Source organism: Mastigoproctus giganteus, chromosome 4 (assembly GCF_048544385.1).
Source record: "Mastigoproctus giganteus isolate SK-2022 chromosome 4, ASM4854438v1, whole genome shotgun sequence".
NCBI classification, from domain to species: Eukaryota; Metazoa; Arthropoda; class Arachnida; order Uropygi; family Thelyphonidae; genus Mastigoproctus; species Mastigoproctus giganteus.
Window position 1 is genome coordinate 203736636 of NC_143578.1, and position 20792 is coordinate 203757427.

General features: G+C 34.2%; 1 protein-coding gene across 2 annotated transcripts in view; it reads right to left on the reverse strand.

The window, feature by feature from the left end:
• The window catches only part of LOC150087336 (golgin subfamily A member 2-like), a 436198-nt gene that overhangs the window by 272140 nt on the left and 143266 nt on the right, over positions 1 to 20792 (reverse strand). For both annotated transcript variants that reach the window (XM_090371141.1, XM_090371142.1), the window contains one exon: positions 13578 to 13745. In XM_090371141.1, coding sequence (XP_090227267.1) covers positions 13578 to 13745 — 168 coding nt within the window. The remainder of the gene's footprint in view (positions 1 to 13577; positions 13746 to 20792) is intronic.

A 20792-nucleotide genomic window follows, 5' to 3' on the forward strand; every position in this document is an offset into this window, starting at 1 on the left:
ACAACAAAATAAATAAAGTGTATGCGCAACCAGAAGTAAACTGTATTTTCAATATCGGGATAAGAAGGTGAATATATTGCAAGTGAAAATCGAGTAGAAATATAAAAAATGTAAGTGAAGGTGTATATAAGCTGTTCTAGGCGGCGTGAGCTCAACCTGGATAAAGCTTAGGATAATAATTATGAATAAAAATTAAAATTAAGTAAAGAAAGAAAATGGATTTGAATTTGAATAGAGATAAAATGGAATATCAATAATATGAATTATGGATCAGGGACACTGCAAGAGCAAAGGTACCCTACAACCATAATGTATATATAGAAAATTATTTTAATGTTATGTGCAAATCTTTAATTTAACTTATGCTAATAATGAAAATACCGTGTACCCTGGGAGCGATGTATGTTGAATAAAGGGGGGGAAGAACGGAAAAGAGTAACGTTATAAACAAAGTGCGAATTTTGAAAAATGTAAAATTTGAAAAGAACGAAAATAGAAATAGCAGATTATTGAAAAGAACGACCAAAGTAGAAATAGCATTGCAGTATCTTTCATAATTTCTGTGTCATCTTCAGAGGTCATCCACCTAAATTATGAAAAAGAACAGCAATACTCTTACTTCTGTTTCTGACATGTTCTGTATGTCAAAAAAAAAAAAAAAACAACACGTGTACGCGAACACGTTGTAAAAAATAATTTAGAATATAAATTTTGAAAAAATAAAATACAAGTTAAGCAAAAATATTATTCCAAAGTATAACATACAGAACATGGATGACCTTACAGAAGTAAGTAACCCGCCAAAAAGAGAAGACAAAGGAAGCGAGTGTCCGATTGACAAGAATGACAAGAATGTCAATAACTTACCGCTACGTGACCGGTCGACAAAAAAGAAAGAGCCGGAGGCTAAACAGTGTATATATGTGAAGAAACGCTAGCGGCACCTAGCGTTAGACGAATTTTGGTGTATGTATATTTTGTAATTTACGTAAGCGGTGGAGCTACGCTAGGTTCAAGTTAAGTACATGATACTCAAACTTTCGGGATAGCAAAGAAATATAATTGCTTACAAAGTAGCAGTAGAGTAGCTAAACTTTGTTAAGGCGAAAAATTATGATTTGGTATAGTGAGAAAAATAGTACTCTGATATTGCTTTCGTTACACTAATCGCTCACAGAGTATAAAATGTAGAATTTAGTAAAGCAAAAAGATGATGAAATTAGGGATATAAAGTTGGGCTAGGGTAGTTCGGGGTTGCAAACCCGTTCCTATAGTTAGGACCCTGAACGACTGTCCGAGAGTAGGTGCACCATGTACTTAAGTCAGTTGTGTTAAAGTGTAAGATATATATAAGTTACAATTAACAAATAAATAGATAAATAAATCAAGATATAATCAAAATTAATTACAAGATAATTACAAGGTAATACACTATGTTAGACCAATCGGTGGGTACAAGTTTTCCAGACCGTAAGACACCAAAGAGGCCTAGTGTATTGTATTTACACTATTTACAAACTTGATGCGTATGGGAGTAATTATTAGTTATAAACTAATAATGCTGTTTATATTGATATCTATTAAGTTTTTGTGCCTTAATATGTTAAGGGCTTTATTGATATGATGACGCAGGTATTTAATAGGAAAAAGATTTCTGGTCAGTTTACTGTACAATGATCTGATGTTATCAATAACTGTTGTTTTGTCGCTGCATATCGTTGCAATTCTGATGCATTGTGCTAAGATAACGTTAGCATGTACCTGTTTGGAAATATTGGAATTCCATTGTGTATAGTTTACTATGCTAAAGTTGAAAGCTTCACGTTTGTTGTACAAATTGATGGAGGCTATACCATTTTTTATATTGATGTCTAGATCCAAAAATTGGGCTGCTGTGTCAGAATTGTTAGTTCTTTCTAGTACAAGTTCGCTAGGGTATAGATGTGCATAATCCTGGATGAAATTCGGGCAGTTAATTACTATGAGGTCATCTATATATCTAAATAGTATTAGTTCCTGTGGAAATGAGGTTTCTGACCAGTATAGATATAGGTTGGCTATTATGCATGAGGCTGGGCTGCCCATAGGTGTTCCATTGGTTTGGTGATATACTGTATCGCCATCATATATGAAATTATTGGAAATACATAAATTAAGTATGTTGTTCCAGTAATAGGTGTTGCAGGAAATAAAATTCTTATGTTTATCATATATATCTTTGAGTACCAATTTGAGATTGGTTTGATTGATACTGGTAAATAGGCTATGGAAATCAAAGGTTTGAATATTATTGACTGTATTACTTTGCAAAAATTTTAATACAGGTTGGTTGTTGCCTATGATTTTGCTGTTATGTATCTTATTCATCAGTGGTTGCAGTAGTCGTTCAAGTGTTTTTCCTGATTTGTGTACATAACTATTTTTGCATGAGGTTATGAATCTGAAGCCTGTTGGTTTTTTATGAAATTTAGGAATGAAGTAGATGTAAGGTAAGCTGTAATTATTTAAGTTGAGCTTTAGTTTTTTGTTGAAGGCCATTAGTTTTTTTGTAATGATATTACATGTACTGGAAATAGGTTTGTAGGTATTGCTTGAGTTAAGTTCATTAGTTAAAGTATATGTATAAAAATATTTGCAAATGAATGCAAAATTATTGGCTGCTTTATCTACCGGTGTGATTACGAAGTTTTTGTGAAAATCTAGCAGTTTTTGTTTTAATGCAGTCAAGTTATAGTATGTGCCCTGAAAATATAAATTTGAACTCTGTAATGCATATTTATGTTTGAATAGGGCGAATGTATGGCTAATCCACATATGGTATGCTTCTCTAGGCGCGTTATTTTTGTAGGCTAGATGGAAGCAGTAGTTTAACAGGTCTTGATATAGCTGCTTATTGAAGTTGGTTATGTTTATTTTGGTGGGCGGCCTGAATTTGAATCCTTGTGATAGTACATGTCTTAGCATTGGGTCCGTAACTATGTTTAGATTTCCTGTAATGATGTGTCCATAGTCTGGATCAATATATTGCTGCATGTTGGTTTGTTGACAAACGCAGTTATTGGTGTCTGTTATATGTGATGTTAAACTGGTAGCTATAGATTTGTAGTTGCAAGCTAATAATCCAAAGGGTTTATTATACTTATATCTTACTTTAATATGACTGGGACTAGTATTTGGAAGTAGATGATTATGCTGATTTACAATTTTACTGATATTTATGTTATCCATGATATGGTTGTTGAAGTTCAAAATAATAATAGAATCTTTATCATGTGTTGTCGAGCTTATGTTTTTAAGATTAAATTTACAAATATCATTTATTATATGAAAGAGATGTTTGGATTCGAATTTGAAAGTGCGTATGAATTTGTGCAATGCTTTCAGTATACTGTGTTTAGTACTGAAAAGTAAATTATGTATATCATTTACATTTATAATGTTCTTATCCCAGTTTTTAAGTGTGACTTCGAAATCACCTAAAATATTACTGTGTTTGTTGCTAGTATTTTTAGATTTATGAGTACGTTTGCGAGGGTTCCTATGGAACTTTATTATATTAAATTTGTCATATATACAACAATCTGCTAAGTTATTGGTAATAATTTTATGGTTGAATTTATTATTTAGACCATATGGGTATAATGTTTTTAATTTTAACATAAATATTTCCTCTTGTTTAGTTCTAATATTAGCGTTATTAATCTGTGCTAATATGGATATGTATATATTGTTGAAGTTGTGAGATTGAAAATGCATATATTCTATTTCTTGTTCTATATTGTTAATATTTCTTTTTAAGTAGTTATTGATGTCAGATCTATGCTGATTAATTCTTACGTGTAGCTTATTGCTGGTTTGTCCGACGTATTTTATATTACATGTTTTGCAGGTTATGAGGTATATAACATTACTAGTTTTACAAAAAGTAGGTTTTGATGCATCATTTGTAATATGTTGCGGGTGTATGCAGGGACAGGTTAAACAAAGTTTATTCTTGCAGGTGTTAAATTTAAGTATATGGATCCCATATTTATCTAAGTTAGAAGCATTATATGCTGATGTGCTCTGACTTGTGTGTGTTAAATGTGTATGTTCAGAGTTACATTCGTGTTTCGGAGTACAGTACAGAGCATGTGTACCCGGGGTCAAGTTTATCCTACTCTGCCCATGTAGTATTTTGTCAAAGTTACCTGATTCCATTCATATAAATTGCATAAAAATTACATTAAAATTAAAATTTTAAGTTACAATAATAATTAAAAGGACAACAAAATAAATAAAGTGTATGCGCAACCAGAAGTAAACTGTATTTTCAATATCGGGATAAGAAGGTGAATATATTGCAAGTGAAAATCGAGTAGAAATATAAAAAATGTAAGTGAAGGTGTATATAAGCTGTTCTAGGCGGCGTGAGCTCAACCTGGATAAAGCTTAGGATAATAATTATGAATAAAAATTAAAATTAAGTAAAGAAAGAAAATGGATTTGAATTTGAATAGAGATAAAATGGAATATCAATAATATGAATTATGGATCAGGGACACTGCAAGAGCAAAGGTACCCTACAACCATAATGTATATATAGAAAATTATTTTAATGTTATGTGCAAATCTTTAATTTAACTTATGCTAATAATGAAAATACCGTGTACCCTGGGAGCGATGTATGTTGAATAAAGGGGGGGAAGAACGGAAAAGAGTAACGTTATAAACAAAGTGCGAATTTTGAAAAATGTAAAATTTGAAAAGAACGAAAATAGAAATAGCAGATTATTGAAAAGAACGACCAAAGTAGAAATAGCATTGCAGTATCTTTGTACCCAAACTTTGTACCCAAACTTGGAAAACTTGTACCCACCGATTGGTCTAACATAGTGTATTACCTTGTAATTATCTTGTAATTAATTTTGATTATATCTTGATTTATTTATCTATTTATTTGTTAATTGTAACTTATATATATCTTACACTTTAACACAACTGACTTAAGTACATGGTGCACCTACTCTCGGACAGTCGTTCAGGGTCCTAACTATAGGAACGGGTTTGCAACCCCGAACTACCCTAGCCCAACTTTATATCCCTAATTTCATCATCTTTTTGCTTTACTAAATTCTACATTTTATACTCTGTGAGCGATTAGTGTAACGAAAGCAATATCAGAGTACTATTTTTCTCACTATACCAAATCATAATTTTTCGCCTTAACAAAGTTTAGCTACTCTACTGCTACTTTGTAAGCAATTATATTTCTTTGCTATCCCGAAAGTTTGAGTATCATGTACTTAACTTGAACCTAGCGTAGCTCCACCGCTTACGTAAATTACAAAATATACATACACCAAAATTCGTCTAACGCTAGGTGCCGCTAGCGTTTCTTCACATATATACACTGTTTAGCCTCCGGCTCTTTCTTTTTTGTCGACCGGTCACGTAGCGGTAAGTTATTGACATTCTTGTCATTCTTGTCAATCGGACACTCGCTTCCTTTGTCTTCTCTTTTTGGCGGGTTACTTACTTCTGTAAGGTCATCCATGTTCTGTATGTTATACTTTGGAATAATATTTTTGCTTAACTTGTATTTTATTTTTTCAAAATTTATATTCTAAATTATTTTTTACAACGTGTTCGCGTACACGTGTTTTTTTTTTTTTTTTTTTTTTTTTTTTTTTTTTGACATACAGAACATGTCAGAAACAGAAGTAAGAGTATTGCTGTTCTTTTTCATAATTTAGGTGGATGACCTCTGAAGATGACACAGAAATTATGAAAGATACTGCAATGCTATTTCTACTTTGGTCGTTCTTTTCAATAATCTGCTATTTCTATTTTCGTTCTTTTCAAATTTTACATTTTTCAAAATTCGCACTTTGTTTATAACGTTACTCTTTTCCGTTCTTCCCCCCCTTTATTCAACATACATCGCTCCCAGGGTACACGGTATTTTCATTATTAGCATAAGTTAAATTAAAGATTTGCACATAACATTAAAATAATTTTCTATATATATGTATATATATATATATATATTATTTTTATAAATATATATATATATATAAAAATAAACGGCCCAATAAGTCTTGAATGGCTAACAACACTTCATGTATGTGATGCATGAACCTTAAATTTTAGGAAAAAATTCAGAGCTACAAGGCTCAATAACTTAATAAATTAATTATCGGAACCACTTTTAACTATTTATTATGACACAATGTCTTCTCACACTCATGATCTTGCTGTGGTGTTTCGGGGTCGGGTTGGGGCTCTCGGCTTTCGATTCCGTTGTGCATCGGATTTGGTCATATCTCTATGAGTAAGGGAATTCATTATTTTTTTTTTTTTTCACTTTTTTCATCTTATTTTATTCATCACATATGAGAGAATTGACTGGAAGCATTCCAAGAAAAAGACAGGTAATCTCTTACTTTTTTAATATCTTAAATTTTAGGAACTAGTGGATACAAGTTTTGTTTGTTGATGCTATTTTTTTTTAATGTAATAATAGATTTTAGTTTAACTCTTAGATAATAGTGTTAATAAGTGCTGCTGTCTCTCATGTGAAAAATATGGAACAAGTCTTGAAAGCAACTTTTGTTGCCTTTGTGACTAAAGCATTCCTAAGACAGAAATTATATGCAGAATTGTATAGTTTTAAAATATTATCACAAATAAATCAGTGTAGCTGATTGGTCTGAACTACACCATTCTAGTGTGGAAAAAATGATATTCCTTACTTTGATATTTTAAGATTTGTTCATGATGAATTAGTAGTAGTTTCTTCCACAAACAAATAGTGTAACACAATCTCTGATGTTAAGATCATAATTATAAACATAATTAGTTCAACTTATCAGTTGCTGAAATAATCGTATTAAAAAATTATAATCGTAAAGAATATCATGTGAACTGGAAGCGTTATGAGAGGCAGGAAAAATACAATTTGTGAAAGAATGAAGTTAAATACTTGGTACCTGTGTGAGTAAACTATAGTTAGTTTTGCATTGTGAATTATGATTTTGTGCTGCTCTTTAGAGTGAGTAATTAATTAATTAATTAATTAATTACAGTAATTAATTTAGCTAATTCTGGATGATGCCAGTTGTTTTCAAGCAATTTTGAGTTTACCTAAGTTCTGACACATTCTTAACATTACAGTTATCTACTGATGAGAGCTTATATCTTTTCTTTTAGAAAAAAAGACGTATCCTGTTGTTTTATGTTTTTGCAGTGGAAGTCCAAAAGCTGAAAAAGTTATTTTTATAATCCAATTTGTGTTATGCTATGAATATTACCTAAACAAAAGTATATAAGTAATATTATTATTGTTTGTGTATTAAAAGAGAAATTTTTTTTGTTGTTACTCATACAAATGGTCATTCCGAACTTTGTTTCACAGGTAAAAACATATTGAGCTTATGTGGCTAGAGGATTGCCATATTTGTCACAGTTTACACCAGTACACTATACATGCTCAAGATACGCAAATTATTATTTATTTTTTTGTACTAGGATATTTCCTGTGCAAATAGTTTCTGCAGAACTTAGTAGTTTTAATGGGATCAGAATTATTAGCAGACCTTAAGTTGTTCAAAAAAAAAAAAAAAAAAAAAAAAATTGAACAAAGAACAAACTGCATGATTAATAGGAAGAGGGTGATATATATACATGATTATTCTTCATTTGAGAAATTAAAGAGACATAAATATATCGCATGATAAATGAAGTTGTTTTCATTTAAATGTCACAATTAAATTGCTAGTTTAATAATAATAATAATAATAAAAAAAAAAAAAACACCCAATCTGTCACGTGGTATAACAGTGTGGCACTATTAATTCTTTCTCAAACTGCATGATACTTTTAGAAAATGATAAAATGGTGTCAATTTAATGAAAATAAATGTAAAATTAATTTTTTTATTTATTTATTTTACTGCTACTTATCTGTTTGGTGAAGGAAGACTCTTATAGAAAGACTGAAATGATGCTCAAAACTCAGAAAAGTATCCATATTGAATGTGCATGTCACAAAATGTAAGTGTCCTCACATTCTTACTAGAAAATCTGTTTACATTCTTACAATGTTTTCCTAAAGCGAGTTGCATCCTCACGCATCTGGCTGCAGAGAAATACTGTCTTGAATACAATCATAATGAAACTCTATGATAACTTAATTTCAGACTGCCTGAGTAAATAACTAAAATAATTGATCTTCCACCGATTACTGGAATAACTGACATACGACCAATCTTGACTAAGCTTTAAATTGCCCCACTACCATCATCAGAAGAGCCAACTTCCCAAGATACTATTGCTTCCAAGCCCAATTTTCAGTAATATTAATTATATTCCATTTATGTACGGGATTAATGTATGCAATTAAATTTGTGTTCCAATATTCACTATCATTTTAAAATTTGAGCTTGAATTAAAAAAGGATAACTTAACCAACAACTGTGATTACAAATTTCAAAACTCATTCCAAAGGTAGCATTATTTTATTTGCACTCCTTCCATTTGACTCTGATCTAGAGTGTGTACCATCACATGTCAATTTTACTTATTTTTAGGTTTAAATAAACCTAAAAATAAGTTTTTAAAGAAACTGGAAATTTCCCTTAAATTTCCAGTTTCGATAGAGTGACTCATGGCATATTATATCCCAAAACAGAGGAATAAGCTTTCTTAAAACATATAAATTTTATAAATATTCTGAATTTAGCAGAAGATAACTAAAAAGCTAAATACGTTTTCAAAGACTTTCTTCTCCTTATCTTTAAAATCTACTAATTATTCTTCCTTTTTAGAAAAGCAAAATGGCCTACTACTAGTCTTCTAAAACAGAAGCAAAAATTTACCTGGAAAAGGTAAATGTAAGTGTTTAAGTGACATGTTACTTTACTAAAAAAAATACATTTGTCAGAAATATTTATTCCTTTAATATCTGGAATATACTTTTAAACATTCAGCAGAATTTTTCTAATTATTGCACATTAAAACCAGCACATCTACGCATATTTGTTTCTCGGAAATGTCCTTAAAACAATGTGACAAATAAACCAAACCAGATATCAGTGATATTATTAGGATCCAGAAAAAAAAAAAAAAAAGTTTTAAAACTTGCATTAAACTCTAAATTTCAACAAGAAATAAACTTCTATGACCTTGACGTTTTGACCAAAATTTTCTGCTTGACCATTATACAATCCTATGTGTGTGTTCCCTTAACATTCTCTTTATGAATTTTGTTTATAAAACAAAAACTTTGTAACCACCTGTTGGGCATTTAAAAATATCACATGTTTAGGATAGTTCCATCATATATGATATGTGATACCTAGTTTAAAGATTTAGCTTATGGCCATTTTTGCTTCATACATCAAAGCATAAATATTGACAGAAGAACAAATTAATTTTGTTTTCTGTTGTTACATCATTACAAATATATTACAGAATTCACAGGATGCAAAACAAATGGTAAGTATCTAGCTTATAATTTCAGTAATAATTATTATTTTGTTTTTTAATCACATTTGCTACATGTGGCTCCTATCACCATATAATGCTTCAACTAATCAATTAAATCTTTTTTTTTTTTAAGCTCTCTAAAATATAATAATTTCAATATAGAGACTACAATAGCTTTCTGAGGTAAAACATTAAGAGACTTATAAAAATAATATGATAGTACATTAAAAATGCTGTTTACCATCTGTATAGATTTTTAGCTTAGCAATTTTATGTTTAGCTAATATTAGATTTAAGATGAGAGATGTAATGATTCCACTGGATGGCTGTTTAGTGGATCAACTTCAGGTGTGTTAGTTACTATGGCAATAAAGAATATTACTATTCTGTAAATGATATATCTGATTATAGGTTAAAAAGGAAGATGCACAGGGGTGGAGGTAGATTTTCCCAAAAAAATATTCATTACAAATCATATACAGGTACCAGACCATTTATCTGGACTCCAGAAAACCAGCTATTTTTGAAACTGGTTAGTTTCAAATCTGGTGGGCTTTTTTTTTGACAATGTGCAGGTGCGGAATATAGCAAGCATGAATCATAGAAATCAATTGCGCAACAGTTTCAGTATGACAGCTGCTGTGTACACTTGCCCCTCTACATTTATGTGATTAGTTGTCCCAATTTATTATAATTTTCATTTAATACCATGTCTAAAAAGGAAACATTTTGCACTCAGTATATCGAAGAAAGTAGAGTTACTTATGAGACTCGATAAAGGTGCTTTAGTGCGGCATTTGAGTGAGGAATGTGGTGTTGGTACATCTACTATCTATGATATCAAGAAACAGAAGGAACAGATACTTAAATTCTACAGCGACAGTGATGTGCCTAAATTAATGGACAAGCGAAAAACTTTACAGTCGAAGAGTGTAGATGTGGACAGAGTGTTGCTTGAATGGATTAGGCAGTGGTGGAGTGAAAAGTTTCCACTTGATCGTTCCATTATAATGGCCCAAGCTAAACTTTTTTGCAAGGAATTAAATTTGACAACTCCATGTGAATATTCATCTGGGTGGTTCAACAGATTTAAACTAAGGCACGGCATTTGCAAGCTGAAGGCTTCTGCAGATCACGATGCTGCAGAGGCATATTTAGATAAATTTGCCAAGTTGGTTTCTGATGAGGGACTGTCAGCTGAACAGGTGTACAACACAGATGAAACTTCTTTATTCTGGTATTATATACCAAGGAAATCGTATGTAACACCAGATGAGTCAGCACCAGCAGGGTATAAGGATTCCAGGGAATGACTTTGAATTCTTGCATGTTCCGATGCAGCTGGCACCCACATTCCTGTGATTTGTAAGGCAAATAAGAGAGCCTGAATTACAACACAGATTTTCAGCGAGTGGTTTCTAAAGAACTTTGTGCCTGACACCAGGGCTCATTGTAAATCTTTGGGACTACCTCATGACTGCAAAATTATTTTAGTGCTTGATAACTGTTCTTCACACCCTCCTGCTGAAGTTCTAGTCAAAGACATATGTGCTGTTTATTTGCATCCCAATTGTACTACACTAATTCAGCCTTTAAACCAAGGCATTCTTCGTGCGTTTAAGTGCAGGTACAGGGATGTATTTCTGCGGAAAATGATGAACACTTGCAACAAAGGTAAAGGGATAAAAGGATTTCAGAAAGCATTTAAAGTTAAAGACGCACTTTGGAGTACAGCAAAGTCCTGGGACAATGTACCCAAGGATTCTTTGATAAACGGCTGGCAAAACTATGGCCATCTAACTTATTTCTTGACGGTGATGAACCTGATTTTTTGTGGTTTTTGTTTTTGGTGAGGAAGAAATAGTGAATAATTTATTGGAATATGCAAAAGGTTTGTCATGTGAAGTAGCCAAGTCACTTGATGAAGGGGCTATACAAGAGTGTATAAACATTGATGGTGATGCTCCAGTTGTGCTCCAACTCACTGATAGTGAAATTGTAGATATGGTAATGAATGCTGATAAGAACAAATTAGATGAGAGTGATGGCAATAACAATGCACTGAAAGAAGAGAAAGTGGCTAAAGACAGCTGCATCAGCTTGACTGAGGAACTGATTCAGGGAATGGAGCAAAAGAGCTTCATCAATGAGCAGCATATAACATGGATGCATAAAATACAAGAGGTTTTCATTAAAGAAAAACCAATGTATATGAAACAACAGAATCTGCAGGACATATTTCCAAAGATCAACCAGAAACTTCAGTGAAGTCCAGCCTGAGCCTTCAACCTACAATACCTGTGCTTCTTCTCTTCCTGTACCTGTCACCCAGATGTTGAATTGCCTTCAGATGAAGATTAGTGGATTAATATTAATTAAACAGACCCTGCTTTAGAAGTGTATTAAGTTGTATCTGTTAAATACAATTTCTTTCTTTACTTTTCATTGTTTATTTTATATTTTAAGTATATATTAAGCCTTGGTCCAGAAAACGGGAAAATCCAGAAAACCACGTCACCTCCGGGTCCCAAGCTTGTTGGATAAGGAGTCCAGTACCTGTATAATATTTCTGTACCGCCTCTTTGTACTTTTATGATCTACTCAACTACCAAACCAATATTTATAAATTTGACATTTTCAGAAAGCTTAGGACTCGCCATTCATGAGAATATCCTATTTTTACCTCCCAAATATAACCCCTTCCAAGTTTTTAATTTTAATATAGCAGTTTTTAATATTTTAATTTCCACCATTCTACACATTTCCAGCCACAAAGTGAAGTGAAACGCATGTATGCTAACATGTCGGCATATTATGCATAAATAATGATGCAGTATTAACTGAGATTGCATATTTTGGAATATGTGTTTCACAGATTTCATATGTGAGGCGCAATAATATAATACAAAAGCACAAAATTATAATTAAATATTTTTTTTATTCAGCAACATCATAATTTTTTTTGGTTATTTATTATAATAAAACTTAAAAGGTAAGTACAATGATAATTACATTTTATTTGTAGTGCTATGTAGAGGGAAAAAAATCAGAAAAATTAGCTTTGGAATTTGATCAAAATCAGGAAGCTTACACATAATACGAAAGCTATAAGGGATAATGAATTTAGTCATTGGTTACTAAACCTTGGAAATGGAACACTGTCTGTGAATGAAATGTACCCCGAGTCTATTGAAATAGCAATACAACATTAAAGTGGCTATGATAATCTTATCTGGCTTACATTCCAGATTACATTAATGAAAGCTATATCAATAACTGAAACAACTTTGCAATACTGTGCCCAAAAAATGAACACATCATGAATGCTTTAATCCACTACAAATCTAAAACTTACCGTGTAGACACTGTAGATATGAAGAACAGTTGGAAAAACCAGCTATACCCTATTGGGTTTTTGAAAAATTTATCACCATCTGGTTTACCACTAAATAGACTACATTTGAAACTAAACACCATTGTAATGTTGATTAGAAATTTCAACTCCAACAATAAAGGATTAGTTAATGGAATGTGAATGATCATAAAAAGGCTTGCATGAACATTGTACATAGGAAAGAAGTTATTGGCACTGGAAAGACTGTTCCCACTCCCAGATTCAATTATGTTCCTCAGATCCCTACAATTCCTTTCAAATTGTGTAGAAGACAATTTCCAATCTATTAAAATATTTCATTCTTTGGTTGGTTTTTTTTTTTTTTTTTTTTAAGGAGCATTAGCAACTAGGGCCATATTGCTCTGTGAATATGCGGTGGTCATTCCTGACCTTTCCACATCCTCCGTATTTGGTGGTGACGGGATCGAACCCCGGTCTAATCAAGAAGCATGTGCTACTCACTGCTGCTTCTTCCCACATGGCTATGGAGGCACCTTTTCATTCTTTAAATGTGCAAATTGTACACATGGGTACCGCTAGTTAAGAAATATATCACTGCTGGAATCATATTGACCCTACAATGCGAGTTAAGGATTAATGAAAAGAAGTTCCTAAAATAACAAATGAAAAATTTTGCAAATTGAAGATTTTTTTTTTTTTTTAAAAACTTAATAATTTCATTTTTTAAATTTTCTATTTTACTAAATCAAGCTTACTTCTGTTACTTTACTTCCTAATTCTAATGTCTCCTGATGCAGTTCCTCCAACTTCCGAGCACTCTCTGGATTTTCAGATTGATTCAATTGTTGTACGTAGAGTTCTGACATTGACAATTTGCTACGAGTCTCCGCCAGTTCCCTTTCTAAGTTCTGGAAATCACTTATCTAAATTGAAGGAGTAAACCATATAATTTTACAATTAATAATTAAAGATGAAAAACAGTACACAAATTACCTTTTTTTTTAAATGATTTAATAAAGGTTTCACTATAAATACATACAGAAAAATCTCATTAATTCAAAGTTAAAGGGACCAAAATACATCTGCTTTTATTCAAATGGTTTGATGTATCCATACATGTTCTGAACATGTCCAGTATTAATCAATAAAGATAAATTTAGTCAGATGCTCTCATTAATACTGTGAGGAATTTTCGTAACTCTCATTTAAAATAATAATGTTTCAGTTTAGTTTTTTTTGTGGAAGATATTCATGAATAGATGGTTTTCGCATTAATTTAGTCAAAATGAGAAAGGAAACAACTGGCTGAGAGGGGGGGGTATCCGTGTAAACATTAAATGATATCCATGTCTTGGGATATTATTTAATGTTTAATACTTGCAATTCATGCAAAAATGAGTGATATGACATTTTTATATTGTTGCTATTTGCAACAATATATACCAGATACAACAACAACAGGCATAACAATATACATATATAACAACAGGTATATACCAGACCTATTACGTATCAATTGTGACATATGCAACTGAAACTTGGACTATGAGGAAAAAGGATGACAGCAGAATGCAGGGGGCAGATATGAGATATGTGAGGAGCATAGCCAGAAAGACAAGACACAAAATCAGGAATGAAGTGATTAGGAAGAGAGAATTCAGGTTGAAAAATTCCAGAATAGGATTGAAAGGTCCCATATTTGAAATGGTTTGAACACATCAAGAGGATGAACGAGAAACGTTTACCAAGAAGAACGTTTGATTTACAATTAAAGGTCAAAAGACCAAGAATGAGGTGGCAGGACAGGATAAAGACTGATGTCATTAAGAGAAGAGGAAACTGGAGTTAAATCAATGACGGAGAGAAGTACACCGACAGGGCATGGTGGCGAGGCATCTTACATTGACCTGTGAAACAGCAGAATGATGACAGATGATGATGCTATCTGCAAACTTCATAATTAAGCACAAACTGCTCTTGCTAATTATGCTACATGAGTTGATGGCCAGCTTGACATAATTTTAGAAGAGCTGAGAGTGGTAGGCCAAAAATGTACAGCGTCCAAGTATAGTTGAAAAAATGTTTAATTACAGTTGTAAAATTTTACCTTGGTTGTGTGGAGTTAAACATTTTTTTTTTCTCCATGCAAATAAGTTTATTTATAAAAATAACAACTGTGGAAGCTGCTTGCTGAAAACAAAATATTCCACACAACTATATACCAAAATAAATAATGTATAATAATGATAAAAAAAAACAGAATTTTCTGGAAGTTAGTACTGTTCAATTCGAACATGGAGGTATGTGATAAGATTTTTCATATTAGCATTTTTTAGCATTAGTAGAGGCATTTGATGCAAGAAAGCAAGCTTATGCAGCATCAGCAAAAAAAAAAAAAAAAACACCCACTTCCACTTCACCCCTCTGTTCGTTCAAAATACCTGTCCAGCTGAGCCTTAAACTTATTTAGGCTATCAACCTCCACCACAAGGGATGGAAGTCTGTTCCACCAACCAACCACCCGCTGGCTAAAGGCAAATTTCCACACGTTATTTGTTATTTTGGTTTTTAGGAGCATTAGCAACTAAGGCCATATTGCTCCGGGGATATGCGGTGGTCATTCCCTGACCTTTCCACATCCTCCGTATTTGGTGGTGACGGGCTCGAACCACGGTCTAATCAAGAAGCGTGTGCTACGCACTGCAATTTCCACACGTCTATCGCACGTATATAGTTTGCATTTTAACTTGGATTAGCAAAGCACTATTGAAAATGGCCATGGTGCTTCTTGCTTTGGAGAAACATCATATTCACTTCATTTTCCAACTTACAAAGCCTGACTTTCTTATGGAGATACCTCAAGAGCTATGTGCATACAACTAAGCCACAATATAACCAGGAGCTGAAGGCACGGATCACAAGATGAAGCACAGAATGTGGCAGGAGACTGAATATCACTATGATATTGTTCGAGTTACTCATGGTGCCCACATATTGAACTTTACCAATGACTTTATGTACCTTCATAAAATTTAATTAATTGATCTTTCAGCTGGTATGTGTTTCATGAGGGCAGTTTGAAGTAATTCTAATTAAAAATAAATCAAGATCGGAAACATCATTTACAGACACCCTGTATATGCATTGGGCACAAATTTGTGAGGTGAGGTAGTTGAAAGCAAAGGAAAAATGAGTGGTGGTTCATCAAAAACAAAAAGACTGTAAAGAGTAATGAACAAAAGCATCTATACACACATGGAATGAATGATTTTAATTTACTAAATAAAGATCATTTATTTATTTATTCTTATTGATTGGAGTAAGTAGGAGAAAAACTCATCATGGTAGACAAACTTTTACTTGCATTTCAATCTTTCATATAAGATGTGTTTATCTTATTTATAAGCTAATAAATAAGATTATCTCTTTTCATAAGTTACAAATAGATAAGTGGCTTATGGTCTGTTCTGATGTAAATGCCTTGCCCAAGGATTTCAACTTTGTTGGAGGATAACAGCAAGGGTCGGTCGGTCTCTCTATGGTTGAATGTTTTAGCATTAGCTGAGGCATATGATGCAAGAAAGCAAGCTTATACAGCATTAGCCAAAAAAAAAAAAAAAAACCCTTCCCATTTCACCCATTTGGTCACTCCAAATGTTTGTCCAGTTCACCCTTAAATTTATTTAAGCTATCAACTTCCACAATAACAGAAGAAAGTCTGTTCCAGCAATCAACTACCCGCTGGTTAAAGGCAGAATTCCGCATCTCTATTCTACAACTGTCTTTCCTCAATTTGAATCTATGCCCCCTCAGGTTCTTAATCTGAGCAAGCAGAGGTATCCTGTCAGCATTGAGCCTGCTCAAACCATTCAAGGCCTTATACACCTCATTCAGATCACCTCGCAGGTGCCATGTCTCCACATGCTGCAACTTGCTGAACTTAAGCCTTTCTTCGTAAGCGCACCCCATTGTTCTTCTAACCAATCTTGTTGCCCTTCTCTGTACTCGTTCTCTACATCCTTCTTCTGTATTCGTTCTAGCAACTCTACATCGTTCCTAGTGAGGCTTCCAGACCTGTACGCAGTACTCAAGATGTGGCCTGACCATTGCCTTATACAAAGGGATAATCACCTCCTCGTCTCTGCTAGCAAAATTCCTACATATTGACAAAACTCCATGACGTGCTCTGTCAGCCTGTCTGCACTGCTCAGAGAACTTCATATCTGACTGCACAATTACCCCTATGTCTTTTTCATTCTCCACCTCTCTGAGTGTAGTACCACCCAGTTGGTACTACATTTCTCTTCGGTTACTGTTACCCATATTGAGTACTTCGCATTTGTAAATGTTAAACTTCAGCACCACTTCTCAGCCCATCTGCCTAACTTTTCTAGATCCTGTTGCAGTAGCATACTGTCTTTAACAACCCTGCCAATGTTTGTATCATCTGCAAACATGGAAATTTTTGCGTGATTTTAATTTCCCAGATATTGACTGGAATTTGTGGGTTGATCACTCACACACTAGCAAAGCTTTCGTGGATTTATTGGATGATTGTTTTCTACAGCAGCATATTCGGGAGGCAATTAGAGGGAGTAATATTTTTGATCTGATTATCAGTAGTGATTCTTCATGCATTAGGAATCTGCAGATAAAGGAACCACTAGGTGGCAGTGATCACAATGTGCTGAAGTGGGATTTACTCAAAGAGGTAACTACCATCAGGGGTAAAGGGAAGGATTTTTGCTTTCGTAAAGGCAACTACGGTGGTCTGAGACTGTATTTAAATTCTATACGGTGGGACCAACTAATGATGTTACCAACAGCAAATTCAAAATGGGAAGCATTCAAAGAACTTATCTTGGAAGCTGCTAGGCTTTAGATATCAACTAAGAAATATTGTTCAAGATTTATGCCTAAATGGATGTCAGAAGAACTAATTAGACATATGGCAGAAAAGAAAAATGCATGGGATACATAAATTAATGGGTGACACGGAAGCCTAGGATAGATATAAGCTGTTCTGTAACCAAGTCACAAAAGAGGTTATGCAGGCAAAGGCAGATTATGAGAAATCTTTGGCAAATGATGCAAATAAAAACAGCAAAGAGTTCTTTACTTCTGTAAACTCTAAAAGGAAGAGGATGAATCAGATTGGTCCACTTGATATTGATGTTTCAACTGTTGATGATCCTGCTCAGGTAGCTAACAAACTAAATGAATATTTTGCATCTATATTCACACATGAGGAGTTATTCAGGAATGGGATTGTCAGAGGGGTATTAAACTCTGGCAGTAAGCTAGATAATCTTGTAATAACTGAGAGTAAAGTGGAGGAGAAATTGTTGAAAATAAACATAAGAAGTGCACCTGGAGTGGATGGAATCTATCCAGTTATATTAAAGGAGGCAGCAAAGGAAGCCGGCAAAACCTTTAGCCATAATTATAAGAGCTTCCTTTGACTCAGGAGAGGTACCTATGGACTGGATATGTGCAAATGCTACTCCAATCCACAAAGGAGGATCAAAGGGAGACACAGGTAATTACAGATGTGTTTACAGACCATGGAAATTATTTTAAATTCTGTTCCAGGGAAAACTGCTGCACAAATTGGAGCAGTGTGGCATTGGAAGCAAATTGCTGCTATGGATAAAGGGATGGTTGAGTGGGAGAAGACAGAGAGTGGTAATCAATGGACACTGCTCTTTGTGGACTAATGTTATTAGAGGAGTCTCCCAGGGTTCAGTGTTGGGTCCGTTGTGGTTTTCTGTATTCATTAATGATATTGATGATGGTATATCAGGCTTAATGTCCAAGTTTGCAGATGATATCTGCAAACTTGGACATTAAGCCTGATATACCATCATCAATATCGGCAGGGTTGTTAATGACACTAATGACAGTACACTGCTGCAACAGGATCTAGAAAAGTTGAGCAGGTGGGCTGAGAGGTGGCAACTGAAGTTTAACATTGACAAATGTAAACTACTGCATATGGGAAGCAGTAACCCAAGAGTAACATATCAACTGTGTGTTACTACACTGACAGTGGTAGAGAGTGAAAAGGACCTGGGGGTAATTGTGCAGGCAGATATGAAGTTTTCTGAGCAGTGCATATGGTCTGCAAGAGTAGCTCATGGTGTCTTGTCAATGATATACAGGAATTTTTCTAGAAGGGATAAGGAAGTGATTATCCCCTTGTATAAGGTAATAGTAAGGCCATACCTTGAGTACTGTATACAGGTCTGGAGGCCTCATTTTAAGAAGAATGTAGAGCCAATGGAACAAGTACAGAGAAGGGCAACAAGATTAGTGAATGTACAAAGGGTGCTCTTACGAAGAAAGGCTTAAGTTTTGCGAATTACAACGTCTGGAGACTAGGCACCTGTGAGGTTGAGGTGTATAAAGCCTTGAATAGTTTGAGCATGCTCAATGCTGATGGGATTCTTCCTCTTGCTCAGAGGAGTAGTAGTGGCATGTGATGCAAGAAAGCAAATGTATGAGCTTATGCAGCATCAGCCAAAAAAAAAAAAAAAAAAAAATCACACCATTCCCTCCAAATGCCTGTCCAGTTCCTCCTTAAATTTATTCAACCTATCAACTTCCACAACGACAGATGGAAGTTTGTTCCAGCAATTAACCACCTGCTGGCTAAAGGCAAATTTCCGCACATCTATTCTACATCTGTCCTTTCTTAATTTGAATTTATGCCCCCTAAGGTTCGTAATCTGAACAAGTGAAAGGATCCCATCAGAATTCAGCGTGCTCAATCCATTCAAGGCCTTATACACCTCAATCAGATCACCGCGCAGGTGCCTAGTCTCCAGCCACTGCAATTTGCAGAACTTAAGCCTCTCTTGATAAGAGGATCCCTTCATTCCCCTCACCAATCTTGTTGCCCTTCTCTGTACACGCTCAAGTAAATCTACATCCTTCCTAAAATGAGGCCTCCAGACCTGTACGCAGTACTCAAGGCATGGCCTGACCATTGCCTTATACAGAGGGATAATCACCTCCTTTTCCCTGCTAGCAAAATTCCTATATATCATTGACAAAACCCCATGACCTGCCCTGGCAGCCTGTCTGCATTGCTCAGAAAACTTCATATCTGCCTGCACAATTACTCCCAGGTCTTTTTCATTTTCTACCACCTTAAGTGTAGTACCACACAGTTGGTACGTTTCTCTGGGGTTACTTCTACCCATATGCAGTACTTTGCATTTGTCAAGGTTAAACTTCAGTTGCCACTTCTTAGCCCATCTGCCCAAATTATCTAGATCCTGTTGCAGTAGCACACTGCCATTACTGTCATTAACAACCCTGCCAACCTTTGTATCATCTGCAAACTTCGACACTAAGCCTGATATACCTTCATCAATATCATTGATAAATATACAAAACAACAGTGGACCCAACACTGAACCCTGCGGGACTTCACTAATAACATTAGTCCAAGAAGAGCAACACCCATTGATTACCACCCTCAACCATCCTTTTATCCATTGTAGCAACTTACCCTTAATACCATTCTGCTCCAATTTGTACAATAATCTTCCATGCGCAACAGTGTCAAAAGCTTTCCTGAAATCCAAATATATGATATCAAAATTATTTTTTGCATCCAATTCCTTTGTAACCACATCATAATATCCTATCAAATTTGTCAGACAAGACTTTCCCTTAACAAACCCATGCTGTGTCTGAATTATTGCTGCAGTCTTGTCTAGATGATCCTGCAATGCATCTTTAACCAGCGACTCCATTATTTTACCCAGAACAGAAGTTAAACTAACTGGTCTGTAATTACTCTTGTTGCCCTTCAATCCCCCTTTGTGAATTGGGGATACATTTGCACATCTCCAGTCCGTGGGAACCTCCCCTGAGTCCAAGGATGCTCTCATAATTATGGCTAAGAGTTTGCTTAGTTGCTTTGCCGCCTCCTTTAATATAACTGGATAGATCCCATCCAC